Genomic DNA, 10,861 nt, shown 5'->3' with positions numbered 1-10,861 from the left:
GCCTCCAAGAATCATCAGAGCGTGACCCTCCCCTGGGCAGGCTTCACCTCCATGTACTGGGTGACCTTGACCCCCAGCCTCTCTGACCACCCATTTTTTCACTGCACGGTAAACCCAGCCCTGAGGGGGCAGCTCCAGACCTGAATCGTAGCCAAGGGACATGGCCAAGACCCAGCCTGAAGCCTCCATGTCCCAAGCTGCTAGAGAATCCTGGAAAGTGCCCTTAGAAGGAAAAGCCCATAACCACTGGGGGCCCGAGCCCCAGGCCTGCCCCTCCCTAAACTCAATTTTCCCTCCTGAGAATGAGAGAGAAAGAGAAAGGATGCCCCACCTCAGACCTTGGGAAACAGGACTGAGATAATGGAGGGGTTGAGGAGGAAGTGGCTGTTTTCTTAACTGTTTATTTATATTTGTCTTAGTTGTGATGTGCAGGCTCAGTAGTTGCTACATGAGGGCTTAGCTGCCCCTTGGAATGTGGGATCTTAGTTCCCACAGCCAAGAATCGAACCCACATCCCCTGTATTTGGAGGCAGTTTCTTAACCACTGGACCACAAGACTGGGGTAGGGGGGTGGGGATTGTTTTGACTCCCTGTTCTCTGCCCACTTCTGGCCCTGTCCAGTCTCCAAGCCTTTGCACAGGCTGCTCCTGCCTCCTGCAGAGCCTCTCCCCCTGCTGATCTGCCCTCGTAAAGACCTGAAGTTGGATTCTGGCACTTGCTGCCTGGAAATGCCCCCACAGTGTTCTGGCTAAAATTCACACGCTTTCCCATAGTCCACCTGGTGCTCCACGGATCCCTCCCTCACCCAGCTCTGACCTTACTCATCTCCTTGTTTCCCAAACACCCCAAGTTTTTCCTACCTACCACAGGGCCTTTGCACTTGCTGTGCCTGCTCCCAGGCACACCTTCCCTGGCGTTCCCCACGGCAGCCCCTTTATCTCTTTCAGGTCTCAGCACAAATATCACCTTCCAGGGAACTCCCTGGTGGTCCAATGGTTCGGAACTCCATGTTCTCACTACTGAGGGCCTGGGTTCAATCCCTGGTTGGGGAACTAAGATCCCACAAGCTGCACGGTATGGCCAGGGAAAATAGTATCACCTTCCAGAGAGACCTCCCTGCCCTCTCAGCCAACCTGGACACACAGGACCCTGGGATCCAGCTGCAACCCCACTGTGTGGCCCTCAGCCATTTGAAATTTACATCATTTGGTTACCTGGCTGCTGTCAGTCTTCCCTCTCGAGACTGAGGGCTCCATAAGGGTGGAGAAATGGCCCCCACTGTGACCCCAGCACAGAGTAGACACTCTAAAACGTTTGCCAAATGAATCCATGACTCAGGATGCCTTAGACGAATGATAGGGGCTTTATTCCCACCAGCTTTGCCCCTCGCCAGATGCTCCCGCTTCATCCAAGTCCCTCCCTCTCAGCTTCAAAGATCGAAGATCACGGCAGTGTGCGATGGGCAGAAGATGACCTTCGGCTCACAAGCCCCTGAAGGACGAACACACACAAAGGGGTGTCCAAGCACCAGCAGTCTCTGCAGCAGGGGCCTGCCCTGCTTGAGAGGGCACCCCCACCCCAGTCCAGCCTTCCCCCACCATGGATACCTCATCCAGCTTCTGGAACTCAGACACCCCATTGTGACAGCGCCTCACTGCCATTATCACACATCCGATGAGCAAAGCAGACACTAGCAGACACACGGCCACCACCACACCAGGGTTCCTGTGCAACTCGGGGGGCCCAGTGTCACCTGGAACTGAAGGGAGGAGCCCTGCGTCAGCCATGGGACCAAACTCTTCAAAGACTGAGACACACAAGGGCCCCAGGGCCTTTTTTTTTTTTTTTTTACTGTGCCAGGAGGCATGTGGGATCTTAGTTCCCGGAATCAAACCCGCATCTCCTGCAGTGGAAATACAGAGTCTTAACAAGGGAAGTCCCTCAGGGCCTTTAAGTCCCTTCTCAGGAAGCAATGCTTCTCTCTCTAATGGCTGCTGTAACTATCTTTTCAAGCACATTTTTTTACCCTTTTACTTTTGTTTTTCTCTTTCTTTGCTTTTGAATACATTTGTCTACAAGGCATTCGTTTTGTTTGCTGTGTTCCCACTCCATTGTTGGCCACTTCTGGGAGTTCTTGCAAAGTGAAAAAAAAAAAATTCAACCTAAAACTCAGTTCCAAATGCAGTGACTTTCTGAGGATATGTACAAAATTTGACACTTTGTAAAGATGGTTTTATATCCTGTGACTTTAAGCAAAATGTTTTTATTTATTGCAAAATGTTATTAAATTTATAGCAAAATGTTATTATACTTCATGTTTGCACTCTTCTTTGGATGTTTTGGAGACAATATATTATTTTGAATGATAGATTTTTCTAGACCCTCTGAAAAATGCTTGGCCTCTGTTGGACCCCAGGGACCCTGTGTAACCTCACTCTGCAAATTCCCCACCCTCACCACCCCCAACTAGTACCCCACTCACCCCATTTTGGCCACCTCACTTTTCCTTGGCTGCACCTCAGATGCACCAGGAACAGTCCTACCTCAGGGCCTTTGCACTTGCTGTGCTCACTGCCTGTCCTGTTTCCCTCTGGTTACTGGCCTGGTTCCCTCCTTCACCTCCTTCAAACTAAGACCTCTGCTGAGTAGTCTTAAAATTTCAAATCCTTTGCACTCACATTTCGACCCTTTATTCTGCTCTACTTTGTTCTTTTATAAACAAATTTACTTATAACCTATCTTCCGACATAACCGTTTCCCACAGGACTTGACCCACAATAGGTGCTTAATAAAATGTGCTTGGACTCAAGGTCTGAAGCGGCTTAGGTGATGGGAGGTGGGGAGTGGGGGGTGGGGAAGAGGCCCGTCCCAGCACATTCTTAGGACTGTGTTTCCCCCTGGTGGCCAATCTCAGAACTGCAACTCGGTACGCCCAACCATCCCCCCCTTGCTGTTCAGTCGCTCAGCCGTGTCCCACTCTTTGGGACCCTATGGACCGCAGCACTCCAGGGTTCCCTGTCCCTCACCATCTCCCAGCGCTTGCTCAAACTCATGTTCATTGGAGCGGTGATGCCATCCAACCATCTCGTCCTCTGTCCCCTTCTCCTCCTGCCTTCAATCTTTCCATCCCCCTACAGGCCCAAATGTCCCAATACTCACCATAACCAGAGGTCTCGAATGTCTGGTCAGTGGTGGCCAAGGACACAGAGGAAGGCACCATGCTGGGGTTGGGGTGAGTGGGACTCGAAGTCAGGGTGGCCAAGGAGATAGAACTCAGGGGGCTGGAGGGAGAGGTGACGGTGTGCTCTGAACTGGGGGAGCCAGAGCTGGGGTTGGGGTCTGGCTCTGATTGTGAGAAGGCGGGCTGGATGGTGGAGGTTGTCCTTGGATTTGAGGGGCTGTGGGAGATTGTGGACTCTGAACTAGGGCTGTCGGGATGGGATGTGGAGCCTCTCTCTGGGTTCTCTCGGCTGGTGTGGTTTCCCTCAACAGTAGGGGAGCTGTAGCTGAAGGAAAAAGTCAGAGGTTTGGAAGTCAAGTTCTCCGTCGCTAATGCTGTATCATCTGGAAAGAAAACACCATTGGGGTGTAGGAAGGAGATGATTAGGAACAAGGGAATGCAACCCTGGCCCGAAGCCCCCGACCCCCCGGGTGCCTCTTTCCCTATTATGCCAGCAGACAATGCCCACCACTTAGAGAATTAGTGCACAGTGGGAGTGCTCAGTGGGAAACTGAGGTGTTGGCGTCTGAAGTTCCTTATCTGAGTTCCCACAGCCAGCGTTTCAGTCTTGGGTGAACCCTCCCTGCCCCCTACTCTTGCTTCAGGGCTCTAGAACTCTTCTGGCTATAGGGAATGGCTGCCAACCCAGGCAGCATGCTGGGCAGCTCTTTCAACCCTCCTGGGACTCAGTTTCCTTATCTGTAAAATGGACATCACAGAAAGTCAGAGTCTCTGAGAGTTCATGCAGGTCTGATACTCAGTGATGCTGGGCAGCAGAGATCCACTTCTGAGATCCCAGAGAGTATCGACCCTAATCTCCTTTCCCAGGTACCTGGAAGGTCCCCATGGCTAAACTCAAGGTTTTAATGGGGGCACTGAGGCCTGAGCTCTAAGAACAGTCAGCAGATATTCATTGGAAGGAATGATGCCATAGCTGAAGCTCCAATACTTTGGCCACCTGATACAAAGAGCCGACTCATTGGAAAAGACCCTGATACTGGGAAAGATTGAAGGCGGGAGAAGGGGACGACAGAGGATGAGATGGTTGGATGGCATCACTGACTCAATGGACATGAGTTTGAGTAAACTCTGGGAGAAAGTGAAGGATGGGAAAGCCTGGCACGCTGCCATTCATGGGGTCACAAGAGTCGGACACGACTGAGCAACAAGACTCTGGAACCTCTGCTACCTTGTTCTAGCTGCTCCCTAGCTTCAAGCCCAGGGGTCAGGCTGAGGGTGGGTAAAGATTTCATGGGCCACCTCCCACAGTTACTTCCTTCCCAGTTCCAGGCTGCTGGTAAACTTAACTGATTGCAAGTTCATTCATCAACCATATCTTGCCACACCCAATCCACTCTGCCCTGGATGGATCTGTGTGCCTGCCTCACCCTAAGCAGCACAAATGAGGAAATAACATCTGGCCCTGGCCCCAGGAGGGGGCTGGGTCCACATGCAGATCCCATTTCTCTACCCAGTTTCCGGGTTCCTGAGGGGATGACAGATGAGTCCAGAAGGAGACATGGTATACTGGCCTGATTTATCCTCATTTTACAGGTGGGGAACTGAGGCTCAGAATGGTAGTGTCTGGCCCACAGTGTCTGGGAAGTAAGAAAGCTCTTCAATGATCTCCAGGGGAAAGTAGCATGGAAGCATATACACTACCACATGTAAAATAGACAGCCCACGGAAATTTGCTGTATGACTCAGGGAACTCAGACCGGGGCTCTAACAATCTAGAGGAGTGGGGAAGGGTGGGAGGTGGGAAGAAGGTTCAAGAGGGAGGGGACATACGTACACCTATGGCTGATTCGTGTTGATGTATGGCAGAAATGAAACCAATATTGTAAAGCAATTATTCTTCAATTAAAAATAAATTTTTTAAAAAAACACAAAACCTCCAAGGAGTCAAGGACTAAGAGTCCAGCCTCCTCAAACTGTCTCCTACCATTCTTTGAGAAGGAATCCAGATGACAGGAGGTTTCAGCTGAAATGAAGATGACTCAGGGGCCACAGTGGACCCCAAGCCAAGCTAGACCTCTGAGGAGTTGCACTTCTAAAACCAACTAAGGAAAACTGGAAAGAGGAGGTTGTGGAGGACATAAGTTCTGCTGAGTGCCTGGCACAGAGAGGGCACTCATGAGCTGCTGCAGAGTTGACCTGAAGGTAAAATGAGGCTGAGTCTATGCACCATGCCAGGACTTTGCTTTGCCCAGAGACTCTTAGACCAGGAGGCTGGCAGTTGGTTTAATCTGGGTCTGGCACAGGTTGGGAAATTTGGCTTGTCTGAGCCTCAGTTTCCTGAGCTATGTGGTCCTTCTGAGTTAAGCTTTTGTCTGCTACGAGAGTCTCATTTGTGGTGGCCTCCATTCTGATATTCCAGATTTGGGGCTGGGACACTGGTCAGAGACTTGATGCGATGGAAAGGATGGGGGGCATGGATTCAAGAAATTCAACTCTTCTCCACCCTGGGAGTTGTCTTATGGGGAAACAGAAAGAAATTAAGTCAGGGGCCAAGAACGTCCCCCTGGGAGCCATAGAAGTTCGGTGACCAGGAAGTAAGCCCTTCTCCCGCCCCCATAGTCCCTGGGTTCTCACCCTTCTCCCTTTGGGGGCTGGCTAAGAGAAACTGAGATTGGAAACGGAATCTCAAATTGGGTAGGAGGCATTCACCAGCCTGTCGCTGGTTCATGTAATGCTGGGGTGGCAGAGCTGGCACCCTCAGGACTGGGGTGAGGGGTAGGGGGTGGAGGGGCTGGTGCTCCCGCGGTTCTCACGATCTATCCACTTTGCTTCTAGGAGGAGCAACAGCTCGTGGCGGGGCGGGGGGGAGGGTGGCAGGGGGGCGGTGGCAGACTAGTGTGGCCTGAGGGAGGTGTGCAGACACCAGGTGTGCGACTAGGCTATTTCCCCCTGCAGCTTCTTGGAAGCCGGATCTTACCTGTTCTTACCTGTAGGGGTGACCGCGAGAACAGAGGAATTCCTATCAGAAGCTTTTAGCAGCAGCAGCAGCAGAGCCAGCAATAGAAGCAGCGGCGGCGGCTGGGAGCTCGCCATTTTTGCGTGAGGAGAGGGGTAAGGCGGGCTCTGCACAGGTGTGTGGCAGGTGCCCGCTCTCTACACCTGCGCGCCCCCTGCTGTCGGCGCGCGGGACTGTTCAGGGCCGAGGCGGAGGCGGGGCCTCCGGACGCAGGGCATCTGAGGGGCGCTACTGTTCACCAGGGGTGATATTCCTGACTCCCCCCTCTCCACCTGGACCCCTCCACCTCTCCTAACAAACCCTCTTGGTTCATGACCCGAAAGCGTTACACTCTGCCTGTCCCCTCAGGGGACTTCCCAAGTGGCGCTAGTGGTAAAGAACCCACCTGCCAAAGCAGGAGATGCAAGAGACTGCGGGTTCGATCCCTGGGTCGGGAAGATCCTCTGGAGAAGGGCATGGCAACCCACTCCAGGATTCTTGCCTGGAGAATCCCATGGACAGAGGAGGTCACAGTATCGGACACGACTCAAGTGGCTTAGCACACACACACGTCCCTCCAGGACACCCTTGCCCCTTCTAGTTTCCACTGAAGTCCCCACCACTCTATTGCCCCTCTATGTTTTTCCCAAGCCCATGCTGTCACCCCCATGTCCCTCCGCTTGGCCAGGCTGCCCCCTCTGGGTGCCCCCAGACCCCTCCCTCTGCCATGTCCATGCTCCCACCTGTGTCCAGCTCTCTCTCATCTAGGCTGTGGCCCCTTGAGGGTTGGTCTAGTATCCCCTCAAGTCAGGATATGGCTGGAAGCCTCTAGGATTTTCTAGGCACAAGGGCTTCATGCTGGCCATTCCAAGTCAGGCCCCCAGACAACAGCTTCTGGAGTGCTTCCGTCCACAACTGACTGGATGCTGCCCTGCTCGCCCTGGATGAATACAATGGCACATGTGAGTCCAGGCTGGCAGCCCTGACCTCTGCAGAAGCCTTAGGGTCCCGATTCCAGCCACAGACCCCAGGTGCCGACCAGCATGGTTGAACGTTTTGGACCCCTCCGGTCCAGGATGTTCTAGGTCCCCCAAATTTCCACCCCACACCATACCCAAGATGCCCTACAAGCACAGGAGGCCAAGACCCAGGCTGTGGAGGGCTTTATTCATGAAACCCAGAGAGCCATGTCGCCCCTCCCCTGGTGTCCCCCCACCAGTCAGCCAAGGTCCTAGATGCCCGGCCACTGCGTGTGCCGCGAGTTGTCCCACACCGCTGGTCCCAACAGAGCATCCGTGGTGAGGGAGGCCCGGGTGCTGTGGCCACGCCAGGTGGCTTGAAGCATCTTGGCTGCTTCCTGTTGCTGCTTCAGCTGACGACGTACAACAAAGCCCCTCCAGGCAGACTGGATGGCCGTGGCCGCCTTGGTCTGATGATGGGGTCGCCGAAGGCTCCGGGTGGTTGACTGGGTCAGGCAGCCCCGTGGCATGCTGGCCTGGCTGGCAGCACCCCGGCCCATGCCATGCACCACCCGGGTGGGCAGGGTGTGGCCGCATGTGTGGCAGGTCCGGGGGCTGGAACCCATGAGCATCACCACGCTGGGGGTGCTTCCTAGTCCGGAGGTCAGTGACTGGCAGAGCGCACAGACGTGTGGCTGGCAAGACTGGAAGCAGCGGTGGTCAGATGTCATCCGAGTCCCACCGCCTGTCTCAGCCCACACATTCTGGAGCAGCATTTGCTGGGTGTGGCTCTGGCGAATGACGAAGCCTCGCCACGCAGCCTGGATGATGGTGGCAGCTCGGCAGAGGTGGGCCAGGTCCCGCCGCACACGGTAGCCACGCCAGGCAGCCTGGATGATGATGGCCCACTGGTGCCACACCTTGATGCTACGGCGCACCAGGAAGCCACGTGTACACGCCTGGATAATGACCACGGCATTGATGACTATCTTCTCTACCGCCTGCACCGACGCCACCAGCTCCTCCGGCTGTCTGGGATCCACCGCTGCCTTGCTGCCCACGACGTCCCATGGCACAGTGCCCCTGGCTGGCTCCCAAGCACCGCTAGGGACCATGGTGCTGCCACTGGGCCCAACCGCTACGCTGGGGATGGTCGAGTTCCATGCTTGGCCACCAGACATGGCAGTGTCCTCCAGGTCCTGGAGTACAGCGGGAGTCAGGGACGCCCCAAGACTGTCAGCTGGAGTCAGGGACGCCCCAAGACTGTCAGATGGAGTCAGGGATGCCCCGAGACTGTCAGCTGGAGTCAGGGATGCCCCGAGACTGTCTGCCGGAGTCAGGGACGCCCTGAGACTGTCAGCTGGAGTCAGAGATGCCCCGAGATGGTCAGCTGGAGTCAGGGACACCCCGAGACTGTCTGCCGGAGTCAGGGACACCCCAAGACTGTCTGCTGGAGTCAGGGACATCCCAAGACTGTCAGGTGGAGTTAGGGACACCCCGAGACTATCAGCTGGAGTCAGGGATGCCCCAAGACTGTCAGCTGGAGTCAGGGATGCCCTGAGATGATCAGCTGGAGTCAGGGACACCCCAAGACTGTCTGCCGGAGTCAAGGATGCCCCGAGACTCTCAGCAGGAGTCACAGAAGTTCCAAGAATGTCAGCGGGAGTCACGGATGCCCTGAGACTCTCTGCAGGAGCCACGAAGCTAAGGGAAATTGGAGACACCTCCGGCAACTCCTGGTTAAAAAGGGGCCGCCGAGAACCCCTTGGTGAAGACTCATAACCCAGAGACACCCTCCGAATCCCCGGACCCAGCCTAGGACTGGCCATGCTGTGTGCAGGCTCATTAGTGCGGATTATTGGCAATAAGGCTGGCGGTGCACCCAGGGAATGTTTAGGAAATTTCTGCGAGGACTTGGGGGCATCCTGCTGCTCCTGACCTGAGGGCACAGTCCCAGCTGCAGAACTGTCTGGCTTTTCTGGTACAGAAATAGCATGCATGGACCTGAAGGATGTTCTAGGGAGAAGGGGCCCGTCGCCATTCTGAATCAGATTACCAGCTGCTGTCTTCTGGAGTGTGCTGGGAATGGCTTCCTTCTGGAAACCACTGTACATCATCTTTCTAATCAGGGATGGATGAGGAGAAACACGTGGCCGTGACCTCCGGGAAGTGCTTGGGGTCCCCGTCCCAGCCACAGACCTTGGGTGCAAACCGGTGGCCACAGTATTGTCATGGGTCAGCTTGGGTGACCTTGAGACTCCAGTAGAAGCCATGATCCCATGGGACTTGTGAGTCATCGAGGGGCTCTGGGGCAGTATATGAGCCACCAAAGCCTTTTGATAAGCCGAGGGACTCTGGAGTGCAGTGTGAGAGCTTGGCATCTGCGGGTGAGCCAGTGGGGCCCCAGTGCCCTTGATGGGCACCGTCTGCACACTGGGGCTAGCAGCCACAATGTGGGAACCAGGGACCACCAAATTGGTCACTGACCTCTGCTGCAGGGTTGGGGTGCCACTACTGACCGTGGAAGGCTTGGCAAGACTCGGGGACTGGGGAAGGACAGAGGCCACACCGCTGGGCATTGACTTAGCTTGGCCGGGAGCTACCTCCTCCAATAGCGGCCTCTGGTCTTTGGGAAGAGCCTCATTCTCTACAGGGAATTCTTGGCTGTAGTCAGTGTTCGTTACCAGGGGACTATGGTATACCCATGGGGTTGCCTCAAGGACTTCGGACCCCTGCCTGGATATGGACCCCTGGGGAGGAGCCCTGTCCAGGTCCTCTGGCCTCATCACAGTCTTGGGATCTATGGTCTCAAATGCCGTCGTCACCCCAAGAGCCTGGTTCAACTGTGAGGCTCTTTGCAGAACCGAAGGCATTTGGTATACTCCGCTGGCCGTGCCAGGAGCTTCCTGGAGGGGAGCTTGAGCCAGGCCAGGGGGATGGGATGCCTGCAAAGTGGTTGTGGACACTTCCCCTGCCAGGCCCCCATGGTATGGACGAGGAGAGATACCAATCAGCAGGGACCCCTGGGGAAGGCTCGGGGCCACGCCTCCCACTGTGGAGGGTGGACTGGCTGTACTAGCCATGGACTCCAGAACTAGGTTCTGACTCAGTCCCCCAGGCATAGATGCTGTGTCCACAATAGAGTTCACAGGACAAGGAGGGATTCTGGAGTCCACTGCGCCTGCCACTGAATCTAAGAGCAGGTCCGTAGCAATTAGACTAGCTGACGGTTTCACCGAGAGACCTTGGTTCTTCCCACCAGTGCCAGATGCTGCAATCAGACTGGGGGACACTGAAGTCGCCACAGAACTCATAGGCACAGTTCTGGCCATGCCAGTCGCCCCAGACCCTGGAGGAAGGCCCTGGGCTACAGTGTTGGTCATGGGATCTAGACCAAGACTCTGGCCCATGCCACCAATCACAGACCCCTGGGGAAGGCCCTGGCCCACGCCACCAATCACAGACCCCTGGGGAAGGCCCTGGCCCACGCCACCAATCACAGGCCCTGGGGGAAGGCCCTGGCCCACACCACCGATCACAGACCCTGGGGGAAGGCCCTGGCCCACGCCACCAATCACAGACCCTGGAGGAAGGCCCTGGCTCACACCACTGATCACAGGCCCTGGAGGAAGGCCCTGGCTCATGCCACCCATCACAGACCCTGGAGGAAGGCCCTGGCCCATGCCACCAATCACAGACCCCGGGGGAAGGCCCAGGCCCACACCA

At 55.4% G+C, this 10,861-nt stretch overlaps 2 protein-coding genes across 5 annotated transcripts in view; both read right to left on the bottom strand.

Moving 5' to 3' along the window:
- Nucleotides 1-1,342: 1,342 nt before the first annotated feature.
- CIST1 (colon, intestine and stomach enriched 1) lies at nt 1,343-6,274 on the bottom strand. The gene is made up of 4 exons (XM_081496337.1): nt 6,169-6,274; nt 3,160-3,555; nt 1,608-1,759; nt 1,343-1,491 (listed from the first exon to the last, which is right to left on the bottom strand). Exons 1-4 carry the CDS (start codon nt 6,272-6,274, stop codon nt 1,444-1,446), a joined length of 702 nt encoding a protein of 233 aa, XP_081352463.1. The 3' UTR covers nt 1,343-1,443.
- Nucleotides 6,275-7,322: 1,048 nt separating this feature from the next.
- Nucleotides 7,323-10,861, bottom strand: part of IQCN (IQ motif containing N) — a 26,416-nt gene continuing 22,877 nt past the window's right edge. For all 4 annotated transcript variants that reach the window (XM_081496329.1, XM_081496332.1, XM_081496330.1 and 1 more), the window contains exon 4: nt 7,323-8,334. In XM_081496329.1, the coding sequence (XP_081352455.1) occupies nt 7,408-8,334 (927 nt within the window). In that variant the 3' untranslated portion in view covers nt 7,323-7,407. The remainder of the gene's footprint in view (nt 8,335-10,861) is intronic.

The sequence above is a fragment of the Giraffa tippelskirchi genome, chromosome 6, assembly GCF_054371585.1.
Source record: "Giraffa tippelskirchi isolate mGirTip1 chromosome 6, T2T-mGirTip1v1.2.pri, whole genome shotgun sequence".
In the NCBI taxonomy this organism is placed as follows: Eukaryota; Metazoa; Chordata; class Mammalia; order Artiodactyla; family Giraffidae; genus Giraffa; species Giraffa tippelskirchi.
The sequence above is the reverse complement of the archived record's forward strand: the minus strand, read 5'-3'. Positions and strand labels throughout refer to the sequence as shown.